Below are 19,542 nucleotides of genomic sequence, written 5' to 3' on the forward strand. Positions count from 1 at the left end.
ATCTATCTATCTATCTATCTATCTATCTATCTATCTATCTATCTATCTATCTATCTATCTATCTATCTATCTATCTATCTATCTATCTCTCTTAATTTTTCTTTCTTTTTGTCTGTCTGTCTGTCTGTCTGTCTGTCTGTCTGTCTGTCTGTCTGTCTGTCTGTCCGTCCGTCTGTCCATCCGCCCATCCATCCGTCCATCCGTCTGTCAGTTTTATACACTTTCTACCTGAATTATACAAGTCTGTACACATGAGTGTGTGTGTGTGTGTGTGTGTGTGTGTGTGTGTGTGTCTCACCCTGCACACACTTGGACAGATCTCGGAGGTTGAACACGTAGTGAGATTTGGCTGGAGTCGGGAGCAAATCCACGCTCATGCGGTTGTAAATCTCCACTGCGGCGTCCACGATGCTCCCTGCTGCCTGCTTCACTGCCAGTGGGAAATCAGCAAGGAAGCCGCACAGGATCGCCTGGAGGAACGGAATCAACACACACACATCACATCACAAATGGGCTACATGCACACACATTGTATACCTGATAGAAATGTCCAATGACTGTACACACACGTATGTTAAAAAGGCACTGAGCTACATAAGTACAGCTCGAGTGTGTGTGTGTGTGTGTGTGTGTGTGTGTGTGTGTGTGTGTGTGTTTAACTCTCAGAACTGTTATAGCTGTCAGAACTGAGCATCGGTGTGTGTGTGTGTTGGTTGGGGGGGGGACAACATTTCTATTTGTCTTTATGATGTACCTTAAAAATCAGCTTGAGGCTCTGCTCAGATGGAGTCGGGAGGCAGAACATGCTGAAATGCCGAATGAAACGAGGGGTCACAGGGTTACGACCTCCACCAGGGGGCGCACATGCTGCCGCTATAGTCATATCCTACAAGAGAAAATATATACATTACATATTATGTTTATGAAGTGACGAGTAGAGAGGATGAGGAGGAAGAATTGGGAATGAAGGGATAAGTAAAGATGGAGGAATAAGTAGGGAAGATAATGGCGAGGAGTAGACGAAGAGACGAGTGGAGAGGATGAGGAGGAGAAGATGAAGGGATAAATAGAAAAAAAGACGCACAATTTTTAACTCCATAACTGCACTTTTTTCATTCTGCAGCAATTTACTTGTTTTCTCTTGTGTGTGTGTGTGTGTGTGTGTGTGTGTGTGTGTGTGCATATGAATCTACCTGAATCTCCTTCCAGAAGAACTTCTCACGGTCGTAGAAGCCCTGAAAGTCTAGAAACTGACGCAGCAACTCAATCGGAGGCTGCGAGCCGTAACTGTCCAACTTGGGCATGTTTAGATCATCAACAAACACCACGATTCGCTTATTAGCAGGGGCCCCTGAAACACACACACATACAATTTATGTTTTAGCCTTAATAAAAGCTCCCCTGCTTTTACAGAAACAGAGGGAAATGTGAGAGTTTCAGTGGATAATTCATCACATTCATACATTTCATGTATACTTTACAGACTGTGTGTGTGTGTGTGTGTGTGTGTGTGTGTGTGTGTGTGTGTGTGTGTGTGTGTGTGTGCATACCCAGTGTATTCTTCCTCTTCTTCTCCAGTTTGGACTCGATGATCTCCTGCGTCCGAGCCGAGGACGTCTGGGCGGAGAAGTTGATGTAGACAGGGATGTACCCTGCCCGCTCTTGTATGTTGTTCAACAAGCCACGAGCCACCACAGACTGACACACAAACACACACACACACACACACAAACACACACACACACACACACACACACACACACACACACATATTATTCAACATAAATATAGGTTACCAGTATACATATATAAACCCTGTCATGTCTGTTTCACTAGTTTACTACCTCACACACACACACACACACACACACACACACACACACACAAACACACACACACCATACCTTTCCTACTCCAGTAATGCCGGTAAAAAGCACAGAGTGTTGCACGGAGAGCAGTTTTTCCATCAGGTATCCATAGCGCACCGTGTCCATAGTGGGCACCAGCATCTCAAAGAAAGGAATCTCGTTATTATACCTACAAAAAAAAAATGTATAAAAGGATATATATATGAAATAAATGGTATAATATATACACAAAACGTTTTTTTAATGATGTCATGAGCGAACTCGTGATTATTCGCAACTTATTCGCACGTTTTTATCTGTTCTAAATGTACCTTAAATGAATATTATTATATATTAATGAAACCAGGCTCAACATAGCGCATGAACACAAAATATTATTGTGAATGTTTTGAAGTAATTATGGTGTTTTAAATAACGTTAATCATGAAGACGCCAAACGGAACTTTTGCTTCCATGTTTCCACACGGACGGTTTTAATTGCCGGATTTGTCCGCAGATTTTGGTGCTCAATTTGAGACTTGGCGCATAAGTAAAACAAATGTTTAGTGATTAAAAATAATTATATATTATAATATATATAATATATAATACTGTATGGAAGATGTATAATAAAAGGATATATAATATGATGCCACAGTGTTTTTTTCCTCTTATACATTATATATTTCACCTGAAGTGCGGGATGATCCTCTCCCATGGCTCCAGACGCTTACTCTCCAAATCCATATACACACTCCATATGTCCCCTGCACTCGGAAACTGAGAGAGAGAGAGAGAGAGAGAGAGAGAGAGAGAGATTCAACACTACTATTTGCATCAAGAAGAAAAGTAAAGTAGATCATTAAAACAAATGAAGCATCTGGTCCTTAAGTAGATTATTTATAGTTGACTTTGTAGGTATTTTTGTGTGTTTTTGAGCTTTAATGGAAATGGAAATGTTGTTTTTTTTCTGAATGCAATATTGACTCCAGTGTGTGCTAATAAAACAGGTGTAAATAATTCTATAAATAATAAACAAGTTAAATGATTCCGTATTCAGCATCGCCTCGTCCTCTCGTCTCCGTCCGTCCCACTCCCTCTGGACTGCTTTTCAGCCCTTGTGAAATAAATATCACCCTCACGGGGCGGATTTTCACCTCTAATATTAAAGAGGGGCAGTTTTACTGAGAGAAAGAGATGAGAGGGACTCTGGCGAGAGACTTTTAGAAGACGGTCGGCGTCATAAACCGAATCGTATTGACTCTTTCTGCCATAAAAGCTGCTGCTGTGCATCAATAAGAGGTGAAACATGGAAATGAAGAAGTGGAACAGTATAAATAGTATTAGGAAATGAATAAGCAGCTCAGACACAGGAAGTAGAACGTGGAGTTTTTTGTACCAGAATCACTCAACAGTGTGAACAGAAAAATCATTTTAGTAATGAAGTGAAGCAGCGGGAACCTTGGCATCGGTGTTGTCCTCGAACTGCTGCCTGACGAAGCTGTCGAAGGCGTCCCAGCAGCCGTCTGTCAGATTCCCACCGATGGCCCAGACGTAGCAGAATAGGAACGTCTGACAGAGCACGATGTTCAGTCGAGCAGAGTCCTGAGCACATACATACAAACCTTTAACTTCAATATCACCTTCATTGTAATGAAGAACTCACACGAGTTACTGAACTTGCAGGGAGACATTTCAGAATCTGAGATGGACTGTACCATTTTAAGGCTGGGGGAGTCGTTGCTGAACAGCAGTGCCTCGAGGAGGCAGCAGAGGGTGGTGACTTTGCTGATGTCCACCTGAGCCATGGCCTGGATGCAGTGCTTCGTCACAAACTGGAGACCCTTCTCCACATAGCGCCCGAAGAGCTCAATTAGATATTCACGTACAGGCTCAGCCACCTAATATGATCAAATCCGTTAAAAATGTGATTAGTGATCATTGAGCAAAACTGTTAAATTCCACATGGTTGTTCTCAATGTTCCACAAAATCCTGTAAACAAGCTGGAAAGACTAAAAGTTAGAAACGAGTTGTTGTTGTTGATGTGAAGTGCTTGATTGGTTGAACCTTGTCTGAGAGGCCTGCGAGCCACGTCTGCACATATGGCATCCATTTCAGCTCCTCTGGGTCGATGTAGACCATCCCACAGCGACTGACTGTGGCTGGAGAGGCGACGGCTAAATCCTGAACCTGAGAGAGAGTTAGACAGGTAGACAAATGAACAGCGTGCAGAGTGACACATAAAACATCATAAAGGACTTGTATCCTGTTTCTCCAGCTTACCTCGAACACCATGTGTATAGATGGGGTGAGTTTGATCCTTTCGCTGTTCGCCAGACACAACATTTTGTTGTCATCCAACACGGTGTTCATGTTCTCAATCCACAGTGCGTCCACGGGTCCATCGCTCACCACCCACTTGTGAATATCGCTGGGGTCGCTGGAAGCGGCACGAACGCACAGGGCCATCAAACCGTCCCTCCACTCTAACGTGAGAGGGTTCACTTCACCGTACAGCTCACCCATGCTCACGGATTTAGGGTTGAGAACGTAGGTCTTGACGGGCTGGTAGAAGGGGTTTACTTCACAGCCCTCGGCCTCATAGAGGGCGAGCAGGGCGTCGGCGAGGGCGCGGTACACCGTGCTCTTACCGCCCCCTGTAGGACCCACCAGCATGACGCCGTGGCGCACCAGCATGGTCTCGTATAGCTGGATCACTTTGGCAGTCATGCTGGGGACGGGCTGCAGGGAGCGAGCACATAGAGCTGCCTCGATACTCAACTGGAGAGAGCCGTAGTTGTGCTCGGGGATGTTGACGCCAGGAAAGAGGTCCGACAGAATACCACTGTACAAACACAAAGAATTACATCGATTTAGATATATATATATATATATATATATATATATATATATATATATATATATATATATATATATATATATATATATATATATAGATTGAGATAGATAGGAATAAAATTTTAATTTTTAAGATTAACACTATAATATACCAGATTATAGGATGCATTTGGGAATAAAATCTTTTTTATGTAATTTAGCAATTTATAGTTTGGGTCTGGATCCTGATTTTTTGTGGAAAAAAATGCGTTTTAGTATAAAAAAAAGCCTTTGCAGAAGAATTGCATTTTTGTAGTTTTGTAGATTTTCCTTTAGAATTTCCTCCTGATGCCTGAATCCAGTGATCCTCATATTAATGATTTCAATACTGCAGATTCACTGAAAATGTTGTTACACTAAATAACAACTTTCTATTTAAGAAATCTTCATGGTCTGGATGTTTCTTACCCAAAAAGCTCTGCATCGTCTTTAAGGAATTTGGGCAGGTTGGAGTCTCGGAGAGCTCGAATCAACACCACGTCCTCACTCAGGTGTGGGTTCTCTCGTTTCAGAGACCTGACACACACACACACACACACACACACACACAGTAATGAAATGATTCTGACACATTAATACACACACTGTTTTACTCCCATACACATACACACACAGCTGTTACCCAACAGATGTGCAAATGACTGAAGATTCACTTCAACATCTGTACAATAAGATCTGATCTCACATTTGACCACGTGTCTGAACTCGTTTCATTATTCAGAGTTCTCATTTAGTGAGGACGACGTCCGAGGCGCATCAGACACCGTTTCCACGTGTTTTCTCTTTGAGCGTGTGAATCCCATATCTCTCTCCGAATCCAATTTTAAAGCCATCACTTTCCCTGAAACTGAAATCTGTGATCCTCTTGTCATTTTCACGTTCTCTCATCAGCATTATGAAGGTTATAATTTTTTATTTTAGCTTTTTTATGATCCTGGTTTGCAGTAGCTGTTGCACTTCACACAAGTACAGACAGATTTTAATGGTCTCGTGAGAACGTCGCTTCATTAGCAGTAATACGCATGTGTGTGTGTGTGTGTGTGTGTGTGTGTGTGTGTGCTGCACTTGTATAGAGATTCTGAGCTGTTATTGTAACACTTATATGTGTCCTGTTACAGCTCAGTGTTTGGATTTTGATCTGCTCACGTGTATGTCAGTAAGAGATTAAATCTACACGTTCAGCCTGTTGGAAGAGGGACGTACCCGGCCATGACGAGAACGGATTTGACGGCTCTCATGCCGAAGTCGTAGTGATCCTGCTGGGAAAGTTGCTCACTGCACAGTTTATACATCTGAGTCATTTTCCTCGCCAGAGTCTTACTGGACTCAAAGCCCTCGGAGTACAAGATCACCTGCAGTGAGAGAGAAAGAGAGAGAGAGAGAGAGAGAGAGAGAGAGAGAGAGAGAGAGAGAGAGAGAGAGAGAGAGAGAGAGAGAGAGAGAGGGAATATACTATAACTGCAGTAAAAGATTTAGGTGATTCTGTTATCGGAGCGTAATGAAGGACAATCACACCTCAGCAATGAGGGCATAGTTGGGCACCATCATGGCGATGGGTCTGAAAAGAGCCTTCAGGTTGTCGGGGAGCTCAGTCCTGCCTGCGTATCCTGGGTTCATCGTGATGAAGGCGGCGCATGTCATCACCAGCTTAATTTCTCTCCCTTCAAATTGGAACCGAGACAACTACACACACACACACACACACACACACACACACACACAAAACATTCAGCCTATTTATCTACACTTAACTCAACTCAAGCTTTATTGTCATTCTTCCACGTATACAGTATAAAAAAGAACGGAAGGCCTGAGTGTGTGTGTGTGTGTGTGTGTGTGTGTGTGTGTGTGTGTGTGGGTGTGTGTTACCTTGGCGGCCTTCGCGTTTCTGATAGTGATGAGCTGTTGGGCGATGACAGAGAGCACCTCAATGTTGATGCGGTTGAATTCGTCAAAACAACACCAGGCTCCAGACTGGGCCAGACCACTGAAGAAGGTTCCCATCATCTACACACACACACACACACACACACACACACACACACACACACACACACACACACACACACACACACACACACACACACACAGTACAGTCCATCAAAAGAAAACAGTGGCATCTGTGGCACTGGCCAGTTTCTTAAGACTGATAATAAGAACTAATTCATAAACATGCATTACAGGATCTCTAAAGTACAGGACTAAAACTTCCTATATTCTATATCTAAAAATAAAAGACGTAAATCAAATAAAAAGTGATAATAAAAAGTGAAAAGTGATAATAAAGCGAGACCGAGGCTCTATTGAGGAGAAAAGCAAGTAATACAGGGCTCTGCTGCCTCCTTGTGACAGACTGCTGCACTTCACTTGGACTGATTCATTCATAAAAAGTGTCAAAATGCAGAAACAGAAAGTGGAACCAGGAATAAATCACATCACCTTGTAATCAAGTCCGTCTGAACAGTTAAAGACCACACACTGGATGGCCAGTGCTTTAGCCAGATCTTTAGTGGTCTCAGTTTTTCCAGTTCCAGCAGGACCGGCCGGAGCCCCACCCAGATCCAGCTGTAGCGCCCCCATCAGACACAGGTAGCAACGGTCCTAAAAAAAACAAAAAACAACAACACAGTATAAAGTTTCCAAATGAGTTCCTGACCTGAAAGATGCACCAGAAAGTTCATTTACAGCCTAATATCTGAACATTACTCCACAAGCCTCTGCTAATAATGCTTTACGCAGATTTGTTTAATAAAGATTTACTTTTGCACACTGTATTAAATTGTATGTTTAGCTTGATGGCTTCTTAACCTGTTGTTAACGTGTCTTACCGTAAGTGGGGTGATGACCAGACGTGGGCAGGCTCCCAGGTACTCGTATCCATAGATGTATTGAGACAGAGCCATTTTAGCTACACAGTTATCCAGATCCAGATCCCAGTAGTAGCGCAGCTGCCTCTGCCACTCAAAGTTACTGCTCGAATCCACCTACATAAACACAATGAAAAAGACACAGGATGTATGATCTCATTGGGTAAGAAATAAGCTTTAATCATGCATAATGCATATATACAAGTGAACACAAAATACAGGTAGTCCCATATTTACCAGTTACACCAGTGTAACTTAAAATGTGGTAATTCAAGACATGGCAACAGCAATATCAATGGTGTGGTAGTATATAATAAATTCTATCTTTTTTTATCAGATCTGAACACAGTCGTGATTCTGTGTGCTTGGAGCGGTGTGTACCTTTTCTTTGACCAGCTCAGTCACGATGTCTCTGGCATGAACATCCACGGTAATGAGAGCTGTAATGATGTTCCGATGGATTTTGGGTAAGTTACCACGCACCAGAGCAGCCAATGCATTCAGCCTCTATACACATACAGTATACTGCATATTATAGGACCAGAATAATACTTGTAGCAGTAAATAGCTAGAAGACGTTTGTCTACAATTACACATAATAATCACTAGTACTAGATCTTTCCAACTCCCTAAAAAGTCTATAGTTACAGTCTTGACTCTAGACGTTTCATTGTAGTTACTTATTAGAGTGCTTTAATTGACTAATTATCCAGGACGTCACCTCAAAGTTTGTGATCTCAAACTGCTGAAGAGCCTCAAAGTGGTCGTGGTCTCCTTCCAGGCAGTTATTCATGTCTCTGCACCACATGAGCTGTGAGATCGTCAGCACCACCTTCACAGAAACCCATACATTGTTAAAGAAAATGCTGTTCCTTCACAGTAACATTATAAAAGGTATCAATATCGTGACAATTCGATCATCAAAACCAGACAGTTATTTAATCATGGTTTAAACCAGACCTTATCGAAGTTACAGACACGAACCTGTGAAGGGTGTCCAGCCACCACCCACTCCACCCGGGGTTTGCCCTGGTAGTCAGCGATAGCAGCTTTGCTGAGGCGTCTGAGCGAGGAGAACATGGCCTCCTCCACCTTCCCTAACCAGTCCTCCACATTCCCACGAGCCTTAAGGCCTTTTCCTAGAGCCACCTACACACACACATACACACAGAGTCCATGTGCACCTGGTCAAATTTGATATTTTATGGGAAATTAAAAATAGAAAAACCCTCTATACTAATTTTAGGCTTTAATCCGATTTTGACCTTCTCTCCCTCAGGCGAGATCATGGCCAGGATGTCGTTGGTGTACACTTTTTCTGCCTCGTTTGGAACGTCGGACGTCTGCAAGGCAAACTCCAGCCGGGAGATGGCGTCGAAGCACTTCCTGAGGTGCGGCTGTACGGCCTGAGGGTTGCGTGTTTGGGCCAAGATCTCCAGCAGCTCATCATTGGAGAGGAAGTAGAACCTGGTAAATACACACGTGTGAACTTAAGCCGCTGCATTAAAGTGTATTTGTGTTTGTGAGTACAGTGTTCATCTGTCATGGCTTCACACACCTGGGGAAAACAACTCTCTTTGACTCCAGGTAGGCTTCCAGACATTTCTGAATCTGGTCCAGTAGAGCGTTATTGTTCTGGAAGGTCTCCAAAAGCCCTAAAGTGCAAAGGATATATATTATGGGATACAGAGATGTATTATGGGATGTCACAAGCATATCAAGTTCAGAGATAATTACGGATGTGATTATCGGACGTGGTGTGTCTGACCTGGCTGTGTAGCAGAACGCAGTGCATTGGGAAAGGTGTTCACCTTCCTCATGATATCTTTCCAGGATTTGTCCACCTGCAGGAACATCTTGGCCTCAGAAGGGAGCTGCCTCTGGATATCAGGGGCACTGAAGATGCTCTCCAAATAAAGCCAGTTCCTCTGACATGTCAGCCACTCATCCTGCACACAGAGAGAGAGAAAATAGATATAATGACTAGTATTTAAATCAGTCACACTTACAACTGATCATGAATAGGATTCAGTATATACTCTGAGATTGATTACCAGTGTCTGGTTGAAAAGGGAGAGCTGTTGCTGCCAGTCATCTACTTTGGCCTTTATGGGACCCACATAACGTGAAGATGCCACGGTGGCCATGTTGATGCAGCTGTCGTCCAACAACGCCTTTAAGCGAATACACAGAGAACGTCAAAAGCAAGCACTCGATTATTCAAAACACTAAAATACTGAATCAAAATGTACCTCGAGTTTATGACATATTGTGTCGTAATGTGTTATAGCTTTATTTCTCACCTGGATCTCATCTGTGCCTCCGAGAATAAACACGTCTGTGTAGTCACGATGAAACAGCACCACAAACTCTGTGGACTTCCAAGAGTCCTCCACCTAGTAGCAATGTGAGTCTATAAAACTGCTCAAACAGGTGACACGAAGAAATATGGAAATAATTATGGTCTTATAGCCACTGACCTTTTTCACCACCGTCTCTAGAGCTGCTTCTCCTGACGCTTGGCCTGAAATCTGAAACAGGGTGTTAAAAGATGAACACCATCTAATAAAAAACATCTGAACAAAATTTTGCTTCCCAAACATCTCCCATTTCTATATTTTATCCATTCATTTATCTATCTTCCATTTGTCCACCCATGTGTCTCTGACCTCCTGGATCTCCTTAGCATGGCTGAAGATGTCAAGTTCTTTCAGGGCATCAAGAGTGAGTGGTTTCTCCAGAAGGTTGATCCCCACAATGCTCTCCAACATGCTCCAGTGGCGTTCTTTCAGACACGGGTTGCGCAAATCAGTGATCACCGGCATCTACACACACAACCATTGAGATCATTATGAAGATTACTAAACATTTTTCACTGGACCAAAGTATGTGTCGCTCCTTCAAACCAACAAATTGGTCAAAGAAAAAGAATTATTGTTTCACCTTTTCCCGCATGGTATTCACACCAACTTTGAGGTGGGGCACGACACTGTTCGGTGGAAGCCCTTTCTCCAGCTGGTTCACGTACTTGCTATACTTGTTCACCTGAGCACTCAGAAGCTCCGGGTCAAGGTCGTCAAATTTACTCTGGAACAAACATGTAAGAATCGAATAATCAGATGTTCCATAGAATAATGAGAAGGAGAACAAAAGATGGATGGAACATAAATGTGGAGGGCAATTTATAAACCAATGCAGTCTACAAAAATCATATCCCACTTTATACCAAGTTTAGAATGTCCAGTAATCTAAGATCAAGGACCTTGCTTCAGGAAATTAATCCCAGAAAACCAGTCCAAGAACTTGTTTCAGACATTTGGAACTATTTGGAACCTAATAACTTTAACCCATGAACTGAGATCCTGGGAGATAATTCCTGGAGTTTTATCCCAGAAACCCAAGAATTTAGATCCAGGAACTGGGATTAAGTGATTTAACCCAGACCTGGACCTAAAAAGAGAAAGAAACGATAATTATGGACCTTTTTCCTAGAAACAGGACTGTGAGCCTATGGATCTGTAAAAGATTGTGTTTACCTGCATCCAGCTGTTTTGCATCTTGTCCCATTCTTCTAATGAATCCCACAGCAAAACTTTTAGCTTCATGTCGGAACTCAGCTCCTCCAAAGAGTCGTACTTAGTCACCTCCACCTAACCACACGCGAGCACACACACACACACACACACACACACACACACACACACACACACACACACACACACACACACACCAAAAGAGCCAGTTAAAATACAGAAATTATTAACACTGCTATACTGAAGTGCATCCAAACGTCTTCAGACCTTAAATTTCTTCTGGTAGGATTTGTAGCTGAAGGCTTGCTGTTGCAGCTGATCTGTAGATTCCTGGATTTCTCCCAGCAGCGTACGAACCTCTTTCCGGTTTGCTTCATAATCCAAAATCATCCTGTTCTGAAAATCCAAAGCAAACGGAGACAAAATGATCAACGCTGTTCCGTCTACGAAGCGGTGATCAAACCCACAGCGGTGTGTAGATCGACTGTCTTACCTCCGCCTGTTGTTTGATCCTCGTCACCTCGCTGTTGAGTTCCTTGATGTCTTGGTGCAGGTTCTGGCAAAACTTGGACACGTTGGCGTCTCTCTCTCCCACCGCCTTGTCCATGGTGTTATTTAAAGACGTCCTGGATGGTTGAAGTGTCCCGAAAACAGCAAGGTCTTCCGGTGGAGTGGGAATGGAGAAGCTTTGAATCAGCTTGTACATCTGAGACACTGTCTCGGCCTCCTCGTCCAGGAATTCAATCTGAGACGCGGTGAGAGAGCAGAAAAGAAAGTGAGAAAAACAAAGGAACGAATTTATAAAACCAGAAAAAACTAGCAAGGCTTGTCGTAAAACTTACCCGCACTTGGATGTCCTCAAGGAAGCTGAGGGAGTTGACATACTCAATGGTAGTTGTTGGGACGAGCCCCATTTTATAGCAGGCTTCTTGTATCTCACCAATAACCGCATCCATTTTTCTCTTAGCCAACAGTGGCAGCATGCAGTTAATAACCTGTAGGGGGTTTATTTAGCCATCTTGAGAACTGCCGCATGGTTATGATAGCGTTTTCATTTTCTTTACTTTCGACTAAATATTAAATATTAAAAATAAATATACAAAACACAACAAATGTGTTACGACAACAACAACAAAAATCACACCTTCATAAGATTTTACATTATAAAATGTCAGAAAAGGAGTGGGATGAAGCAAATCTTTAGATTTTCCACCCCATATACAATTCTTTAAAGTTCCAGTGTATCTTTTAATATATGACATCTAAATCCTATATTTTTTATATATTCCTTACAAGATAACAAATCCACAATGCATTAAACACCAACCCTATAATCCCCCCATGTTGTTAACCTTTGTAAATAAAATAGAATAAATATTTTAACGCAACACACTTTTTATTATATTGATTAAATTGAGTAATCAATTAAATTGAATACATGAATAAATAAAATTCAATAAATGGAAAAATGTAATTAAATAGTTTAAATTTTTTAGACCATTTGCTTAATACATAAGACGTGTGTGTGTGTGTGTGTGTGTGTGTGTGTGTGTGTGTGTGTGTGTGTGTGTGTGTTTTACATTTAATATTCAAAAAATATGTACAACAAATGTTTCCATTCCTTCCATCCTTCGTTCATTCACTCCCTTGATATGTTTAACTTTCAGGATTTTCTTCTTTCAATAGAAATTTGTGAAGCTGGACATAAAGCGCTAAAGAATCCACAGTGCTAGCGTTAGCCGCTAGCCGCTAGTCACTTCCTGGTTAGCGGCTAACACTAGCGCTACAGATACTTTAGCGTTTTCATGCATGCGCAAAACAAACCGTATTTCTGGTACGGAGTGTGTAGCCACAGCGTCACTGCGCTAACTCCAGTTTCTATTTTATACCTTTGGCATTGTTGTGTATGTTTTCGAGTACAATAAAAAAATTCGCTCAAAATACGAGACGGAGACTAAGCAAAGTTGCAGTTCACCACTTAATACGTTCCTGAGGGAACTCAGATTTTATCTATGGTTTGCGTGTAAAAAGGATGTGCACACGTGTACCGAACCGAAAGCCCTGTACCGAAAAATCCTGATATCTATGGGTGTACCGTTAAACCCCTAGAAGCAACTATAACAGTCTAGTTCAGAGGTTCCCCAACCACCAGGTCACAACCCCATAATAATCCGTGAAAGAGTTGCTACCAGGTCTAAAGTACATTCTGAATAATTGTTCTGATCTGAAATCGTTCTGTGATATACAAAATGTTGGCGAGCCCTGGTCCAGCATGTGACTGCTAGTATTGTTGTACAGCCATTAAAATGAATGCTGATGGAATCTAATGCTTGGATTTGGACCCCACAATATACACCACAAGCAAAACCAGTCAGGTTTCAATCTATCACCATTACTATTAGTGACCTAAACAATGTTCGTGTATGTGTGAGAAAGACCTCCAGGCAGCGCAGTGGAGACGGCGTTAGCTTGTCTTTCAGTTGCATTGTGTCCACCAGCAAGAGTCCCAGGTGTCTCTTCGGTTTAATGGCCAGTGCTTGTTTATGCTGGTGATGATACCTCTTCAGGCTTTCATCAAAAAATGCTACAGCTATGTCACACACACACACATGTACACACACATTAGAATGTAAACTACAATCTTTACTGTTCTGTAACAGTATGCAATGTCCTCTAAAGCTCTACCGTGCTCCTGTTCTTTAAGAGTGTCCAGATCCAGGCTTTCGTTCTCCGTATAGAAGAGATGGAAAGGCTTGAAAGTGTCGGCGTACACGTCGGCAGCCTCGAACGCACGCTGAATGGAATTCTGGGAGTAGGAAACACAAAACGTTTTCACCGAACATTAGAATTGCTTGGGCACGTGTAACTTTGTGTTAACACTAAACCGTTGTTTGGGTAGAACGCAATGCGAACCTTGATGTTGCGTATGAGGTTCTGCAGGTGCTGATCATTTTCCAGAGTACCCTCTAAATCTGGACCATCACCACAGGTCTTCTCCTCGATCTACACACACACACACACACACACACACACACACACACACACACACACACACACACACACACAATAAATAAAATATCAAAACCTTGAGAAACTTGCGTATTATGTTTCTTAACTAAAGATATGCAAAAATATTCCAAGTTGGAAACTTACCATGGAAATTTTGGCAATTTATCGGGAAATTACTTGAAATTTGGGGAAATTTGTATAATCTGTATCATATACAAACGTGACTATAAATGTTTTGTTTGTCATAAGCTGACATGCATGCAAACTAATACAGATTTTTAAAAAATGACATTTTTGAATTTGCTTTAATTGTTAGTATAGTTTTGATGCACAACAGCTTAAGCACAGCACAAGGACACTTTAAACATAAATGTTTGTAAATATTGATGTAATTTGCGTAAATACTCGCCAAGATGGGGATTTCTTTGACATTATTTAGTGTGCAGGATGTAAAAAATTATATGTTATGTAAAGGAGGAACGCACAGTGCATGTAGGGGGCGTGGCCTCAGTGATTAGTGCATGTAATTGATGAGGGTAGAAATTCAAATGAAATTGCATTCAACCTGCAATTTTGTAAATTCCCAGTTTATCACAGTTTATCACAGTTAATTCCTATTAATTCTCATGTAATGTTTCCAGTCTTGAAAATTCCCGGGAGTCTGTAAACCTGTTCTTAACAGTTTGTGTTGTGCATCTGTAGTTTTGTACGTTTTGTACCTTGTTGTTAATAATGGGTCGTGTGAAAGAGTCAAAGTCAGAGTCCAGCACAAGAGGCTTTAAAAACAGCACCGTCTCCTGAAAACGGGAAATTATCTCTGCTACGCTCTCCTGACGGATACACACAAACACACAAACATCAACACACTCATCTCCCAAACCTGCATTTTGAGTATCATTAGAGAGTCTGGTACATGTATGATTGAATATATGAAGATGGCAGGTTTCAGTTCCCACACACCTGGAAGTCTTTGATGGACGGTTGGAAGGACAGCCCGTGAATGTCCAGCATCAACTCTGTGATAAACATAGGCAACGCTAAATCGTCTGCGTTCTGTATCGACATGCTGTCCTGTAACACACACACACACACACACACACACACACACACACACACACACACACACACACACACACACACATGGAAGCTCATGCAGCACATGTACAGTATATTCAAGCACAAACTTGGCATTTACTTATGGACGAACTAATAAACACACACACACACACACACACACACACACACACACACACACACACACACACACACTCTCACCAGGTCTTCTGTGTCATGTTCAGCCTCTGCACTGGCCCAGCTCTGTATTAGAGTGTGTGATGGGATGTGGTACTCCTGGAGTGCGTTCAGAAGCTTGTTGATGGAGTTAAAGGCCACCTTGTGCAGGGTGCTCATTATCAAAAAATCAGCCAGGCGGATGAAACTGCACACACACACACACACACACACACACACAAACACACACACACACACACACACACAAAGCCGTGCTTAGCAACCAATCATATCACACAATATGTGTGTGTGTGTGTGTGTGTGTGTGTGTGTGTGTGTAGATAGACAGACAGACAGACAGACAGACAGACAGACAGACAGACAGACAGACAGACAGACAGACAGACAGATAGATAGATAGATAGATAGATAGATAGATAGATAGATAGATAGATAGATAGATAGATAGATAGATAAATAAATTAACGGTTTGGTTATTAGTTACAATTTTGCTACAATTAAGGGGAGGAAATGCAAACCATAAAACTGCTTGACGTTTTTATTACTGTAGTTTATTTTTATTTACATTTGTAAACAGTTTACATTTTTAAAACAAGTTTACCTACAATGCCTGCTTGGTTTAAATAATATATAAAATAATATTTTATAAAAAATACAATATATAAAAATACATTTGAATAAATCAAATGAATGCAATACCCTATTTGGGAAATAAGTAGATATGATCTACTGATGTCAACAGACTTTAACAAATGTCTTCATTCCTTCCATCTTTCATTCATTCATTCTCTGGATATGCGGAACAAGATTTGCTCCTTTTGAGATAAATTCTTGAAGCGAACGCTAAAGAATCCATAACGGCAGACTGTCGTGAAAACATTGGCGATGGCAGCAAGTGGCATTCCGCACAATACAAAATCAGAGTTTTACAATGTACTACAAATCGTATTTCCAGTACATTTCCTGTACAGAATAAGTAGCCAAAGAGAGAGAGAGAGAGTGTGTGTGTGTGTGTGTGTGTGTGTGTGTGTGTGTGTGTGTGTGTGTGTGTGTGTGTGTGTAAAACATATTAACCAAGTGAGGCGATTGCAGTGGGTTTTCTTTGTGTGTTGTTGACTGTAGCTCATTGTGTCCGGAATCTCTTTATACAACTGCTCCAAATCAGCACATGGTTTACTTCCATCTCCATCTGATGAGAAACACACACACACACACACACACACACACACACACAAACACAGAATTTACCCATGATGACTTTTGATCGGTTCCAGACAATGTCCAGTCAGTGTGTTAATACATGCGTGTAATGTTCTGTACCTTTGCCATAGTCAGGTATGTACCCGGCCTCCAGCAGAGCCGTGTGACACGCCGTTAATGCCACCTCCTTCACCAGCTCTCGAAATGTGCCCAGGCGTGCAGATACCTACAGAAAGATTTGGTTCAAATTAAGCTTATTATTAATCAATCATTTAAAACGAAGATTTTTTACACATGATTGGGCAATCGGGTTCTGTCCAGAAGTGTATTTGCTCTGTGTGTGTGTGTGTGTGTGTGTGTGTGTTATTTCTCACCTCGCTGACTTGAGCGTACTGAGCAGACAGGAACTCCTCGAGCGTGTACGACTGCTGCTTCTCGATTACGCACAGGTTGACGTCGGAGACGTGATCACACAGCTCCCTGATGCTGATCAGCGCTGGTCTCAGAGACTGCAACACACACCGACACGGGGAAACTGTTTAATGTTTTAGTTCGCCTGTAGTTCGCCTGTAGCCTCACTGAAGCTTTATGATTGTACAAACTGTCGCTGAAACGTGGAACAGACACACACCTCGTTCATGATGAACATGCTCTGTTGCAGGACTTCTTTGCACGTGCTGATAGTCTTGTGGCGCACGTTGGCACGCCACAAGCGGAAGGCTTTTCTCTTGCGGAAGTGGCCGAAGGTCGGGATGTGCAGGAGCCGCTGGTGGTAAAGGTACTCCCGCACCCAGCAATCCAGCGGCGTGAAGTCTGTGCCGTCACGACCGTAATGTGTCACGCCTTGCGCGCTGATGGTGTAATAGTCCAACATCTGAACGTTTGCATATGTGACGATCCTGTGAGGAGAAAAAAAAAATCTCAGGTCGGTTTAACTCAGAGCTACAGAAACCATCAGATTGATGATGAGAGATGAATCTCACTCCAGGTCGTAAGTTGATTTCGAAGCCCTCGGCATCATGTAGAAGAATCCGAGGTGAGGGTTGTTCTGGATGATCTGAGCGATCTCGGAGGGAGAACGAATCCCGGCGCTGATCACTTCTTCTACGGAGCTGAAGTACAGCAGGGTGGAGACGGGCTGGGACGGAGTGTGGCTAACGGCTCCTACAGCTTCAGTGAGGTTCTTCAAGGAGTTCCTCAGCTTTTTGGCTGAAGAAGCGGAGCGCTGAGAGACCTACAGAAACAAGACGAATCACTCTTTAGAACAATGTGTTCAAGCCGATGTAAAAGACACTGGCCTGCTGATCAGAAGAAGAATAAAGAGACCTGTCTTTCTTTGAGATGATCTGAAATACGAGGGAGGTGTAAAGACGAGGAGCTCGTGTCTGACGTTTCTGCAGGACGCTTCTGTCCAGCATGGGTCAACCTCCCACTGTGTTTCCTATCAGCGCTCTCTGGGACGATTGGCTTCTGGTGCTGCTTCAGCGCCGGCTGGACAAACACAAACACACACACACACACACACACACACACACACACACACACACATACACACACACACACACTCACATATATCCAGTTTCCAGTGTCCGGAATGAATGAAAGCACAAATTAAATGTTTTTTTGTCTCACCAACAAACGTTTGTCTGCACTTTGCTGTTTCTTCTGCGTGAAGGTGTGAGGTGTGAACACCAGGGTGTCAGGATGACGCTGAGGGACACTGAGTGATGTCGATACGAGACGTGATCTCAGCAGCTCTGCATCCACTGGCGTGCGGGTCAGCGGTGACAACGGGGCTTGGACTTGGGGTATCTGACGTGCCCCATCCTCTTGGGAAGATGCACACGGGTGGGGCGAGAACATCGTGGCCCCTCGGTCTTCACTGTCTCCTTCCAGTTTCCTTTTAATTCCTAAAAAATGAAAGCACAAGGGAGTGACAATGATCTAAACAGGAACGAGTCCATCCCAAGAATGAGCTCATATTTTCAGGGGAATAAAAAAAATGTATATAAATGAAGATGTACATGTGTTAATAAATAAATATGAACAATATTTTGAATACAGTTATATGGCATTTATTCATCATATTATCTATCTATCTATCTATCTATCTATCTATCTATCTATCTATCTATCTATCTATCTATCTATCTATCTATCTATCTATCTATTTATTATAAATAAAATATAAACACGTATTTATTGTTCCTAATTACCCAGAAATAATGAGCTAATCATCTAGATCATGGAATTAGCATAAAAATCGATTTACCTCTCTCAGTTGGAAACATGCGAGCGGTTAAATAAATAAAATGACGTTATATTTCTGTTCCAACATACATTTACACCTGAAATAGGAATTCCAAGTAAAAAAACTATGAATTAGTGTAAAAAAATAAAGTTAGACGCGTCCACTGAACGCCACTTTCAGCGCTCTGATTTGTTTAAGGTTGCTAGGCAACATGTACTTGCGCCTGTGCCGAATCACGTGGTCAAAACCTACCCTAGTGCACTACGAAGGGAGCAGCAGAATGGCCGTGTAAGTGCCCTTGTGTTTACTATGACGCGGTTTGGACAGCGGCCACAGCAGTGACGTGTGTTAGGAGTTGAACTGATGTTGATTGATTTAATAAATCTTGAGATTCAGGGATAAAAAACAAACAAACATGTAGATGTACATGGGTTAATTATTATTAATTATGAATGATATTTTCTTATATTTTATTTCTTATAAATCATCTATATTTTAATTAATTGATAATCAGAGATTATGTAATATTCATTACTTTATGTTGTGTTTCAGGTTTAATAAATTTTTTCTCTCAATATTTTACACTCATTTCTTAATTAATTAAAAATATTCGCTGTGGAAGAGGGTGACGGCCGTCCCGATCTGTAGATACGATTTTGGAAAGCTGGTGTTTCAGACAATTTAT

At 42.1% G+C, this 19,542-nt stretch overlaps 1 protein-coding gene across 1 annotated transcript in view; it reads right to left on the minus strand.

The window, feature by feature from the left end:
• Positions 1-19,030, minus strand: part of dnah6 (dynein, axonemal, heavy chain 6) — a 38,101-nt gene extending 19,071 nt beyond the window's left edge. Inside the window, exons 1-45 of the mRNA XM_083532637.1 lie at positions 18,879-19,030; positions 18,239-18,516; positions 17,933-18,097; positions 17,590-17,840; positions 17,238-17,505; positions 16,981-17,115; positions 16,727-16,832; positions 16,481-16,595; positions 15,431-15,593; positions 15,116-15,226; positions 14,875-14,985; positions 14,060-14,149; positions 13,832-13,952; positions 13,585-13,736; positions 11,989-12,141; positions 11,640-11,891; positions 11,414-11,542; positions 11,150-11,263; positions 10,557-10,700; positions 10,283-10,438; positions 10,094-10,144; positions 9,917-10,009; positions 9,668-9,787; positions 9,382-9,562; positions 9,172-9,268; positions 8,879-9,080; positions 8,598-8,762; positions 8,335-8,445; positions 7,995-8,120; positions 7,575-7,730; positions 7,186-7,347; positions 6,616-6,753; positions 6,262-6,429; positions 5,950-6,098; positions 5,155-5,262; positions 4,132-4,693; positions 3,916-4,038; positions 3,566-3,748; positions 3,309-3,452; positions 2,539-2,627; positions 1,905-2,037; positions 1,551-1,698; positions 1,194-1,351; positions 755-886; positions 299-470 (exon numbers count right to left, since the gene is read on the minus strand). Of these exons, the coding sequence (XP_083388763.1) occupies positions 299-470; positions 755-886; positions 1,194-1,351; positions 1,551-1,698; positions 1,905-2,037; positions 2,539-2,627; positions 3,309-3,452; positions 3,566-3,748; positions 3,916-4,038; positions 4,132-4,693; positions 5,155-5,262; positions 5,950-6,098; positions 6,262-6,429; positions 6,616-6,753; positions 7,186-7,347; positions 7,575-7,730; positions 7,995-8,120; positions 8,335-8,445; positions 8,598-8,762; positions 8,879-9,080; positions 9,172-9,268; positions 9,382-9,562; positions 9,668-9,787; positions 9,917-10,009; positions 10,094-10,144; positions 10,283-10,438; positions 10,557-10,700; positions 11,150-11,263; positions 11,414-11,542; positions 11,640-11,891; positions 11,989-12,141; positions 13,585-13,736; positions 13,832-13,952; positions 14,060-14,149; positions 14,875-14,985; positions 15,116-15,226; positions 15,431-15,593; positions 16,481-16,595; positions 16,727-16,832; positions 16,981-17,115; positions 17,238-17,505; positions 17,590-17,840; positions 17,933-18,097; positions 18,239-18,516; positions 18,879-18,897 (6,904 nt within the window). The 5' untranslated portion in view covers positions 18,898-19,030. The remainder of the gene's footprint in view (positions 1-298; positions 471-754; positions 887-1,193; positions 1,352-1,550; positions 1,699-1,904; positions 2,038-2,538; positions 2,628-3,308; positions 3,453-3,565; positions 3,749-3,915; positions 4,039-4,131; positions 4,694-5,154; positions 5,263-5,949; positions 6,099-6,261; positions 6,430-6,615; positions 6,754-7,185; positions 7,348-7,574; positions 7,731-7,994; positions 8,121-8,334; positions 8,446-8,597; positions 8,763-8,878; positions 9,081-9,171; positions 9,269-9,381; positions 9,563-9,667; positions 9,788-9,916; positions 10,010-10,093; positions 10,145-10,282; positions 10,439-10,556; positions 10,701-11,149; positions 11,264-11,413; positions 11,543-11,639; positions 11,892-11,988; positions 12,142-13,584; positions 13,737-13,831; positions 13,953-14,059; positions 14,150-14,874; positions 14,986-15,115; positions 15,227-15,430; positions 15,594-16,480; positions 16,596-16,726; positions 16,833-16,980; positions 17,116-17,237; positions 17,506-17,589; positions 17,841-17,932; positions 18,098-18,238; positions 18,517-18,878) is intronic.
• Positions 19,031-19,542: the final 512 nt, after the last annotated feature.

Source organism: Silurus aristotelis (genome assembly GCF_946808225.1).
Source record: "Silurus aristotelis genome assembly, chromosome: 27".
Lineage (NCBI taxonomy): Eukaryota > Metazoa > Chordata > Actinopteri > Siluriformes > Siluridae > Silurus > Silurus aristotelis.